Source organism: Carassius carassius, chromosome 18, assembly GCF_963082965.1.
Source record: "Carassius carassius chromosome 18, fCarCar2.1, whole genome shotgun sequence".
Lineage (NCBI taxonomy): Eukaryota > Metazoa > Chordata > Actinopteri > Cypriniformes > Cyprinidae > Carassius > Carassius carassius.
This window is the reverse complement of record NC_081772.1, coordinates 24,948,898-24,960,071: the sequence shown is the minus strand read 5'-3', so window position 1 is coordinate 24,960,071 and position 11,174 is coordinate 24,948,898. Positions and strand designations below refer to the sequence as shown.

General features: G+C 37.7%; 1 protein-coding gene across 3 annotated transcripts; it reads left to right on the top strand.

The window, feature by feature from the left end:
* Positions 1-1,198: 1,198 nt before the first annotated feature.
* LOC132092739 (isthmin-2-like) lies at positions 1,199-10,514 on the top strand. Of its 3 annotated transcripts, none has more exons than XM_059499105.1 (6): positions 1,199-1,657; positions 3,935-4,168; positions 4,679-4,979; positions 8,635-8,772; positions 8,862-8,930; positions 9,587-10,514. In XM_059499105.1, exons 1-6 carry the CDS (start codon positions 1,535-1,537, stop codon positions 10,102-10,104), a joined length of 1,383 nt encoding a protein of 460 aa, XP_059355088.1. In that variant the 5' UTR covers positions 1,199-1,534; the 3' UTR covers positions 10,105-10,514. The 3 variants fall into 3 exon arrangements, with proteins under 3 accessions (XP_059355088.1, XP_059355090.1, XP_059355089.1); XM_059499107.1 differs by having other exon boundaries at positions 1,200-1,657; positions 3,980-4,168; XM_059499106.1 differs by having other exon boundaries at positions 1,200-1,657; positions 3,977-4,168.
* Positions 10,515-11,174: the final 660 nt, after the last annotated feature.

The following is an 11,174-nucleotide window of genomic DNA, read 5'->3' as shown; positions in this document are numbered from 1 at the left end:
ATCAAGTATAATCAAATTGGCAAGTTACAAGTCATTTTGAATTAAATTATATTAAACTGCATATAAAATCATATTTAAAAATTAAAGTAGAAATTTGTTGAATTATTTTAATGAGTTAAAGTAATGGAAAAAAAATAGTTCATTTCACCCAAAAATTTATTTTGTCATTATTTACTCACCCTCATGTTGTTCCAAACCCGTAAGACCTTCGTTCATCTTCGGAAACACAAATTAAGATATTTTTGACCCTGTATAGACAGCAACGGAACTACCACATTTAAGTCCCAGAAAAGTGGTAAGGAAATTGTTAAATCCATGTGACATCAGTGGTTCAATCATATTTTTATGAAGCTACGAGAATATTTTTTTTGCGTGCAAAGAAAACAAAAATAACAACAACGTAATGGTACTCTTGTGAATGGTGGCGGACACTGACAAGGAGGGAATTGTTGAATAAAGTTTCCTTTCTGGGCCTGGGAACATTTCAGTTGCATTGCTGTCTATGCGGGGTCAGAAAGCTCTTGGATTTCATCAAAAATATCTTAATTTGTGTTTAGAATATGAACGAAGGTCGAATAGGTTTGGAACGCCACGAGGATGAATAATTAATGACAGAATTTTCATTTTGGGGTGAACTAACCCTTTAATGATTATATAATTTTTACAGTGTGTGAAGAATGATATGAAGGATGAAACTAGAACAGTTAAAAAACTGCCTGAATGTTATATACACTATAGAAACATAGAATATATAAAACTATAGAATGGCTAATTCATACTGGACCATGAGATTAATTATTTAAAAATGCTCTTACAGCTGTGAAATTTTGTGAATTTCTTTAAATTTCAGTTCATTCAAATCATATTTTCTTAAATTCAAATATGATTTAACCATCCAGCATCGCTAGCTTGATTGAAGTTCAATTTAAACTTAGGAAATGAACTGGAATTAAAACAACTGAAAGTGAATTGAGTTCTGAATGGCACAAACACTCACCTGAGCGGAAGTGATCCTCGCACACACCTGTCAGATGAATGAGCGTCATTGGCTCTGGAAATGATTCTCCATTAGAGATCAGACCATCCTGCTGTTGTATCACTGCTGCGCACACAGCTCTACAGCTCAAGTGTACATATCTTTCTCTTCCTTGTGATATCCGAGATGCCCGTATTTACATCATTAACGTGTAGGTAATGATTCAGTGCTCTGCCATCTCACAGAAGAAGTGGAGATAAAGTTTTGTAATAGCTGGACGAGGATGCACTGGAAGAGCAGCACGTGAGTGAGGTCAGCAGTAACGTTAGCTACTTAAACTGAGAGCCGATCAGTCCACATGGACAGACTCAGTGAAGAAGAGACTCAGCAAGTCGTTTCAAGTCACATACCTGTGCTAGTTTTAATGAAGTTTGATGAAGATGAAGAGCTGCGTACTGAAGATCTTCGCCAGGAGGAAAATCCACAGAGCTTCCTAAACAACTATTGCTCATTTAATATTTTAGTGGTATTTAGTGGGCAGACACACAAGTGTGCAAAATGCTCACAGCGCGTAAAAGTTTATGGCTACTTTTAACAGTGCTGCTCTCTGTCTGGACAGAGCGCGCGATCGGCGTCCCTGTGATGCGTCACGAGAGAACCAGACACGCGGACTCCATCGAGGTGAGTACAAGTGGATCGATATTTCCGTGATCTTATTTCATGTTGTTGTTTTTTTCATTCACTAATTTTATTTGACAGGGATTGATTAAAAAACATACTTTTATAATTAATTTATTTAATTAGCTCTGTGTGGGTCAATTGTATTGTTTTGCCTCTGTGTCAGACCCATATTTCAGCCTTTAAATAGCACGTGATGTTAAATAACACAAAATAACATAGTATGTAAGTATCATTTTGAACTGAGTATTGTTAGTATTAGTAGAATTGTTGCGTAATTTCCAAACAATTTGTACTAGATTGTGTGAATATGTGGTTGCACTTTGTAGGGCCTTGTTACAGTGTAATTAGATTTTTACGTACTGTGAAATATTAAATAACTACAGCAATACTTAGTAGGTCAGGGTTAGGAATTGGGTTTGGCTTAGGGTTACTTTAATGTAATTCTGCATAATTAATTGTTATTATAATAAGTAGGCTACGTGTCACATGTGTAAGAAGGACACCTTAAAATAAAATGTTGAATATGTTATTGTGTGTATGGCTTTACATTATACATGTATTTGGATACAACATGCTGTATAACCACAGCGTGACAAATGCATCAGGCCATTTTATTTAAAACTTTTCTAATTTATTTATATTTATTTATTTATTTTTTATAATTTACACTACATATTTCCAAATGCAATACATGAGGCTGATTCAATAATTTGTGGAACTTGGACTTGTGAAGAAACTGCACCATGCCCCATGGAACATAATAGTTATTCTGAAAGACCCAAAAGCACAAATAATGCAGGTTGTATTCATTTCAAGTCTTTAAGCATTAATAATGAACATTGTGTCACTTAAGCTAAATGAATAAAATTTAAAACATGCTGAGGATACATTTCTTCAGAAAAGTAAAAGTCTGAGGTAACATCGTTGACAGTGTTAGAGATAATGCTGCTAATAATAGTGATCTTGAAGGAATTAGAATTTAATGCTTATATTTCTATATCCATATTTCTGAAACGAGTGACACCAATAGATTCAAAGCTCTAACCCTGTTTTTATTATTTCACCATGCGAAGGGGTCCAGAATGGAGAGAGGCCTACAGTAGAGCAGTACAATATGAGGCCTTACATAATACTGGTCAAAAAACACTTTGTTTTTTCACTCTCTCTCACGGGGTCATAGTTCAGCTCCTAAATTATTTTTTTAGCCCCTCTTCTGTGTTAATGTGGAATTTCCTGCAGTCTGGTCTCCTTGATGCTATGTTTGTGCACAAGGGGGCCATGTCTAACCTCTCCAAGAAAGGTCCTTCTACTCAGCTTTGTATAACTAAATGTCTCTTTTGTTTTTACATCTGGGGCAGGGGTCATCAAGGGGAAAGAGAACTAAGAGGGGTCTTAGATTATTGTTTTTCTTCACTGGTTTGGAAATGGCATGGTCCTGAGACTTTGATATTGGAGGTCACATAAATCTAGGCTGCACTGCATGCTGCTTTCCCAAATGTCCCAACATAAAGTGTGTGTGTGCTGATTGTGTCCATGTGTCTCACCAATAAGCTCAGTAGGGGCTGTGTGTGTGAGACGTATGGTCTTTCGCTTGCTAAGGCTTTGTTTCGGATTCTGGAATTCATGTCATATGTTTGTGATGGTTAGAAAGCCCAGTGGCAGGACAGTCCACATTCCACAGGGAGGAAAGGCAATTTTACAATAAATTAACAATACAAAGAAAGACAAGAGACGGCCTCGGGGAGACAAAGGATGTGAGGAGAGATTCAGTTTTCACTATGGATATTAAACTCGCTCTGTTAATCTATGTCAAGAATCTTTAATGAGTGACAGCATCTAGTCTTTCAGCCCCTCTTGTTGAGACCTCCGGGAAGAAAAAACGTACGACATCTCTGATTCACCACTGCATTCATGCAATATGTAACCAATTGTTAACAATGTTCAGCTGCTGAAAAAACATTCATTCAGCAGTATGGAATGCTTTTTGAAGTTATTTAATAGTGGCATACATGTGTTCAAATAGCGTGAGATGCAGCACAAAAGCCAACGATGCAGTTGCACAATGACCATGGAGCAAGAAGTGCCCAAAACCCCCAGTAATGCGCATTGCCCAGTATGAATCCACAAAACCAATATCAGCACTTCTCTAACTCCCAGTCACCATGTTACCTGCTAAGCAATACTTAGATGTTCCAAAATGTTGCAATAGAGTGGTGCAGGTATGATGTCAGAACTCAGAAGACTAATTCGCTGCTGGTTCCGTTTGTTTTTCATTAGACACATCTAATGAGAGACACTGACCATAATCTCTTGCACCAGCAGAACCAAATCCAGAATAATTTGGCAGACCTACATCCCCACCAACACAGGTGGCTTCAGCATCAGCATCGCTCAACAGGTGTCCTACTACAGCCTGAGCCCGAGGAAGAATCAAAACCCTTTGTCCTAGAACTCAGAAACTTTCCAGATCTTGCAAATGCAGACACTGGCTCCCAAAACCCAAACATTCAGGTGAGCACATGCAAGAGCACACATCTCAAGTTAGTAGCCATCTCTGTGAAATGCTTTGTGATGTGATGGTAGTGAGTTCCTCTTCCAATGCCTTTGATGATTGAGTGGGCAAGTCATAATATGCCAGCCCAGATATAATAAGCCTTTACCGTTTGTCTCTACTCTGAGGCTAATGTCTAATCCTGTGTAATCCACAAAGTGGATTCATCAGCATCCATAGTGAGTCATCACTCCTGATTGGATGTAATTAAGTGTAATAAGTAATCTGATTTTGAGATGAAGAGGAAGTAATTTTGCTTGATTTGATATTGAGCCTGAGCTTAAAAAAAAAACACTCAGCTGAAACTTATTGTCACTGACTGTTCTCTAGACTTACTAATAGAATGATTAGAATGATTTATCTTCATTGCCTATTAGCTGTGTGTTTTTTAAGTTCTTAAAATAACACCCAATGTTCCCTATTATAATTCAGTGATTTAGTCCCTGTGTACTTTGTATCTTTGGTCATAGGTGACCATCGAGGTGTTGAATGACCCAACCATGGAAGTGGACACGGGCCTGATTAAAGAAAGGAGTAATGACTGGCCTACATCTTCTCCCTCCTCTACTGTAGAATGGCATGGTGGGAAGAAGCTTTTCTGGCCTTTATTTTGGGGCTACGCAGATGTAGATTCAGGTGAGGATGGTACTGGCCAAGCAGTGGAGGAAGAGGATGATTATGCACTGGAGTATGACAGTGGGGAGCCCCTTCCTAGTGTGCTTGGCAAAACAGGTGGCAACTGGGAAAGTCCATGGACCCAACGCCATTATGGTGAGCATTTTCTTTATTAGCCAGTTCTACTCACAGGTCTTGAGAATTTAGAAGTAGTAGTATTTGAACTTTCAAGCTATGTAATTAAAAAAAGCTTTGGAATGGAGAAAGCTGTCTTCAAGCAAGTTCAACATTTGCAGAACTGCCATGTGTCCATATATTAAAACTATTAATAGAAAAAGGTGGTGTCCAGCTGATGGAATGGGAGAATTTAATAATGCTGCTTTGGCAGCAGTCAGATGAAGGCAATTTGTAGGGTGGTTTAAGGGAAAGAGAGATGAAGATTTTGGGGAGTAAGGGTAGAGCAAGCTGTTTCACAGCATTGATTCAGACAAGCCAGCGGCAGGGTATTTTGTGAGCGCCGGACCTTTGATGTAGACACTGGTTTCACTCGGCAGAGAAGACCGCTGTTTGAAGATGAGCCCAATCCGCTCACTAATGGTAGCGTGAGTATGTTCTCTTGAGCAAATAAGCCTGTTCTTGTGTTTAATTAGAGCATAGATTGGAGGGGTGAGTGAGAGGGGTCATCCGTTTACTTTTTATGTCCCGCGGGTTGGACCCCAGACCCGGCATCCCCCCACCACCCCCTCCATCCCAGAGCGGCTGGCTCTTTCAAGCTTGTTCAAGAATCCTAGGCTTTTCAAGGCCATGCATAACATTACGCCTCTGTTGCTTTTTTGTTTTTCTCTCCAGGCCTTGTCTGTGTCATGGTGGGAATTGCATACTTTGCGTTGTAGCTGTGCAGTCTTGTTTCACTGGGGACAAGGATGAAATGGAATGGGGGTTTAATTGGAGTGATGGTGGAAAGACACAATGACTGAGTGCTAAATTTAGAGATTAATGGCGTTTTTTCAACTGTGTGATATGACTCGGCTCGGTACGGCTCAGCACAGTATGGCTCAGTTTGTGTTTCCACTGGAGTTTAGTACTGAATTAGTACTATTACTGGATAATCTTATTTTTGACATAATTTCTATATTCATAATATATATATATACACACACACACACACACACACACACACACACACACATACAGACAACCCAAATTCCAGAAAATTTAGGATGTTTTGTAAAATGCAATAAAATCAAAAATGTTAATCTGTTCATTCTCTTTAAAATGTATTTAATTGACATTGAGGCATATATTGGAATTGTGCGGAGACATATACTGCCATCAAGATGACATCTTTCATTGCAAGTCCATCGTTATTAGATCAATGCCAGGTCTCATTCTTCACGTGTTACAACAGCATGGCACACAGAGGGAATGTGCTAGACTGGCCTGTCTGCAGTCTAGATCTGTCTCCTATTGAAAATGTATGACCAGTCATGAAAGGAGAGACAATGATGATCACAGACTGCTGAGAATTTTAAGTCTTGTATCAAGCGAGATTGGACAAAAATTTTACTTGCAAAACTTTAACAATTAGTATCCTCTATTCTCAAACAATTAAAAATTGTAATTTGAAGAATGACCAAATGCAATATTTTGTGTACGGAACATAGGTACATTTTCGTGTTTCCAAACGAACATATTAAGTGGCGGAAGTCTCCGCGTTCAGCGCAAATCCCGCCCTGCAACTGATTCTGAACATCACTACAACTAAGAAAAAAATGACCGTAATTCAAATGCAACTCCCGTCGGCTTTTAAACAGACCTTTGCTCTTAATTCCGATCAGGACAACGCAATAGCAAAATCTGAGCAGGTCTAAAAACTGAAACTGTTGATGATGCACTTTAAATTTTGGAAAAGTTATATATATTTTTTTTTAATATGAGCAGGCCTACAAGCTGGGACTGGTATTGCTGCACTGTAATCATAGTTATTTATTTATATTTTTAATTATATTTTATTATATGATATTGGTTTGAGACTGAGAGTATTTTATTTAGTGGAGAACTTTGCAGCAGTATTTTATTTCTTATTCTTTTTTAATTTTATATATATTTTATTAAAAAGTACTTAAAGTATAAACAAATTGTTTAAAAAAAGTTTATAGTAATAAACAACCTGCAGTTTAATGTTTGCATTCCTTTCCCTTACTGTACCGAAAATGAACCGAACCGTGACTTTAAAACCGAGGTACGTACCGAACCCTGATTTTTGCGTACCGTTACACCCCTAATATATATATATATATATATATATATATATATATAGCCTTTAACAGGACATCAGGAAAATAATAAAATGATACTATAAAGTTTTATTAAGGATTTTTATTTATATTTTTATTCTCATAAAAATTCTATCTAATTAGTAAAGTCTAATAATATATAAGAAAGCTGTTAGTATTCCCATTCATCTTAAGGGTAGTTTCTTGGGTGCTCCATTCAGCCCTGGAAGAACGTAGGAAAAACGAATGGGAAAAAATATATTATTAAAGTTCCGATCGTAAGTTCAAGAGGAGCATAAACATTCAGTCCTGTCAGTCACCGTTACAAGTTTTGATAAGCAGCAGCAGTCATTATGCTGTCCTAGTGACAATTATTCCAGCGTCCCTCCACCTCCCCATCTCCTCCTTTATTTCTGTCATTCTCCCTCTATGTAGTACCACAAAAGGTGGGTTGAACTCGGAGCTCAAGCCGAGCCTACGGTCGAGCCTCTGTCGATGACAGCAAGCCAAGTTTGTTTACCATAAACTATTAAGGCTGGATGGACAGGCGAACTTGTGAAATTGTAAAAATAGCACAACAAAAATTGTGTAATCAAGAACTGGTCCTCTGCTATAAGACAAGCCCTGTGGCTTTTATGGATTTCACAGTTTGGCAGTTCTACAAAGCCAGCAAGAGCAGTCGCTGAGCCTTTGTCTCCTTTTCATCTTTAACTATAGTCTGTCTGTAATCAGGGCACCATCACTGTGTGTGCAATATCACTGGCACCCCACCCAAATTCAAGTTAAATATTTAAACATGCTAGTCTGTAATCTATACTCTATATTACAGAAGACAGAAGAATGCATCTGTTTTCTTTGTTTAATCCATTATCTGCAGTTTGTTTTTAGAAAAGAGAGTTTTGAAATCCCCCAATGCTAAAAGCTAATCAGCCTTTAGAAGTCTTTTTTTTTAATTTTTTATTAATTTTTTTTTTTTAGCGGCTATAAGCCCTAGCAAAAGCTTACTCTTGCAGCTTACCCTTGTATTCTTGTGCAAAAGTTACAGCCAAGGTGGTTTCTAGAGTGCTAGCATGCTTTTGCAAAGGTTTTCCTGAGATGGTGTCTTTGAGTGATGAGTGGTTGTTATTATGTTTCTATGCATTTTCTGGGTTTATTCTTCAGACATTACTGGTGTGATTGCTAGATGATTTTTAGCTGCTAACTGGTCTGGAATTAAGTCATTAGTGTAAACAGAGTCTATAACATTTAAGGATCGAATCAATGAAACCCCATATGGAGGTAGTCAGAAACAAAATAATAGGGTGTGCCTTAACAACACAAGTGGTCAAAGGAAATGCATTTGAAACACATGCTATGATGCTAATACCAAGTGTAAACAGTAATGGTCATATATCTCAGATGGCCACTTGTGATCGGACCACTGAAAAGTATTCAAGGTTAGGGGTTTTGTTCAAAACCTAAACCTAGCAATAGGGAGGCGTGCCTTAGACATAATCACAAATAAATGTTATAACTAATAATTATGTTGTTCTTAGGAGAGAAAGAGGAAGAATGGGGCACATGGAGTCCCTGTACTGTCACGTGTGGCCATGGCAACCAGACTCGATCACGTTCATGTGGAGATTTTTGCATCTCCACCGAATCCCAAAGCTGTGACCTTAAGCCATGCCCAGGTTACTTAAGTACTCAAAAATGTCTTCTTCTTTTTTTTTCTAAACCATTTTATGCAAAATTATGTAACACTGAATTTCTTTTCCCACAGATGATTGGAACAGTGTGGCTCATGTCTTTCCATTTGAGATGGAAAATGGCACAGAACCCTTTGGCACTAGTAAGTGTTTTAAACTTTTTGTTAAAGCTGTCGATATTAAGTTCAAACAATCATGAATAACAAATTGTAAAAAAGAAAATTAAAATAATTATATTGTCCCAAATTAAATCAAAAGCATTCAGACACTGACTGTCAGATGTTAGTGAAAGACCTGTGGAGTTGCTGAACTGACTCTAAACAGCCACAAGAAATCACCTCGACACCAGTTGGTTAAGAATAGCAGTGTATTCTGCTTGTAGGTGATATTTCATGCATGTTTTGGAAGCCTTATGATAATGAAATCATAGCATACCAGGATGGCAAGTGACATGATTTTTGTTAAATGTCCCCTTTGGATTAGATTTATAATTTTAAGAAGCTCTTGCACCGTGATCATGAAAAAAACAGAACTGAATTAAGCAGTTGCAATGTAAAATCAGATACTGTGTTAAATAAACTGTATCAGACCTATACAAATAATTGTATTAGTTAATGCTTTTTGCAACATAGTCTATATGATCTATACCCAAAACAATGTTTGAAAATTTGAACAAATATGTGAATTCTTATTTTCTAATGCATCAATCTATCGCACTACTTTTTAAACCACTACTGGGCAAATGTCACTCTGTTATAGGCAATCACGTGTAATCTGTTTGGGTTTGGTTGTTCTGCAGATGTTGACAGCTGCGATAAGTGGTTGAATTGTACGAGTGAGTTTCTCCAGCGTTACCTGCAGCAGGTATTGACTGAATTACCCAGCTGTCCGTGCACCTATCCTTCAGAAGCCTTCAACAATATAGTCAGTCTGCTGGATGCAGGACATGATCAGACCTTCCAATGGAGGGATGCTAGTGGGCCAAAAGAACGTCTTGATATCTACAAACCCTCGGCACGCTCTTGCTTGCGTTCTGGCCTCTCAAAAGATGGCACCACCCTGGCTGCCCAGCATTGTTGCTATGATGACAACAAGCATCTAATTACAAGGGGTAAGGGTGCAGGTACCCCCAACCTAATCAGCACAGAGTTCTCTCCAGAACTGCATTTTAAGGTGGATGTATTGCCTTGGATACTATGCAAAGGAGACTGGAGCAGGTTTCATGCCGTCCGCCCACCCAATAATGGCCTGCATTGCATAGAGAATCCCCAACAGGACATTTTCATGAATGAATTGGAAGAGGCCAGAGAATATTAAATCACCAAATTACTGTCCCTCCTCTGACACACCATCCTGCTGTGGTGCTTTACCCAATACAAATATGCCAGCCAGCCACATATCGAGCTACTCCTATGTTGTGGGACACACTGTTGTAACTGTGTTCGCAAAGCATGGCATTTCTTATGTTTGAAATATTGTGCAAATTTAAGAAATGTTTAAAAATTGATTATAATCCATCTGTTGATAATCTTTGTCATGATATGTTAATCTTGTAACCCTTGTATTTGTGTAAATGACCAATACAGCATTTTGTTGTTGCTGCTGCACTCACATACAGTGGGGTACAACAGTCTGACACCACTACTGAAAATGTTTGTCAAATTTAATACATATTTATTATAAGCTATAATTTATCAGCATAACAATTTTAATGAAAAGTTGTAATTTCAATCATGAATGTCTCCCTTTTGCTTGATGGACAGCAGAACTCAGCTTAAACACGAGTTCCACATTTGTGCAAAAACTGAGGATAATGTTATCTGGCATGATATGAGAATATTCCAAAGAGCATCTTATGTGCTTCAATCTGAAAATGGTCAATATAATTTGATATTTGAAAATTGTATTTATTATTTGTTTTAATATAAACATTTAATCATCATTGATTTTAAGTCCCATATATTCAATGTGGTCTCTGACCTTTGGACCCCACTGTATTTACTTTGATATCAGTGCTGTCTAATGTAAAATCTGGGTCCTGAAGCAAAATGAGTTAAAAAGTCTGCTTTAGACTTACGGAGATGTTTGAGAGCCAATGGGCACACTTCATTGCCAACTCAGGGTAAACCTTTCCATAACAATGTTAAAAAAAATGTAGTTCTTTATTAGTGTCAGAATCTCAGAAAGGGAAAGAGCTGACAGATGTATAAAGATAATATTATAATGAGTATATTGTTCTAATGTGATACTTTATATAATGCTTTTGTACAATTTTTTCATTTAGTTGTTCTGCGATTGTGCATTTGCTGTGTTGTTATTGCTGTTGCTTTTCATTTGTTGTTGGGAACTGTTGCAAGGGATACTTGATATTGCTCCAGACCTCTAAT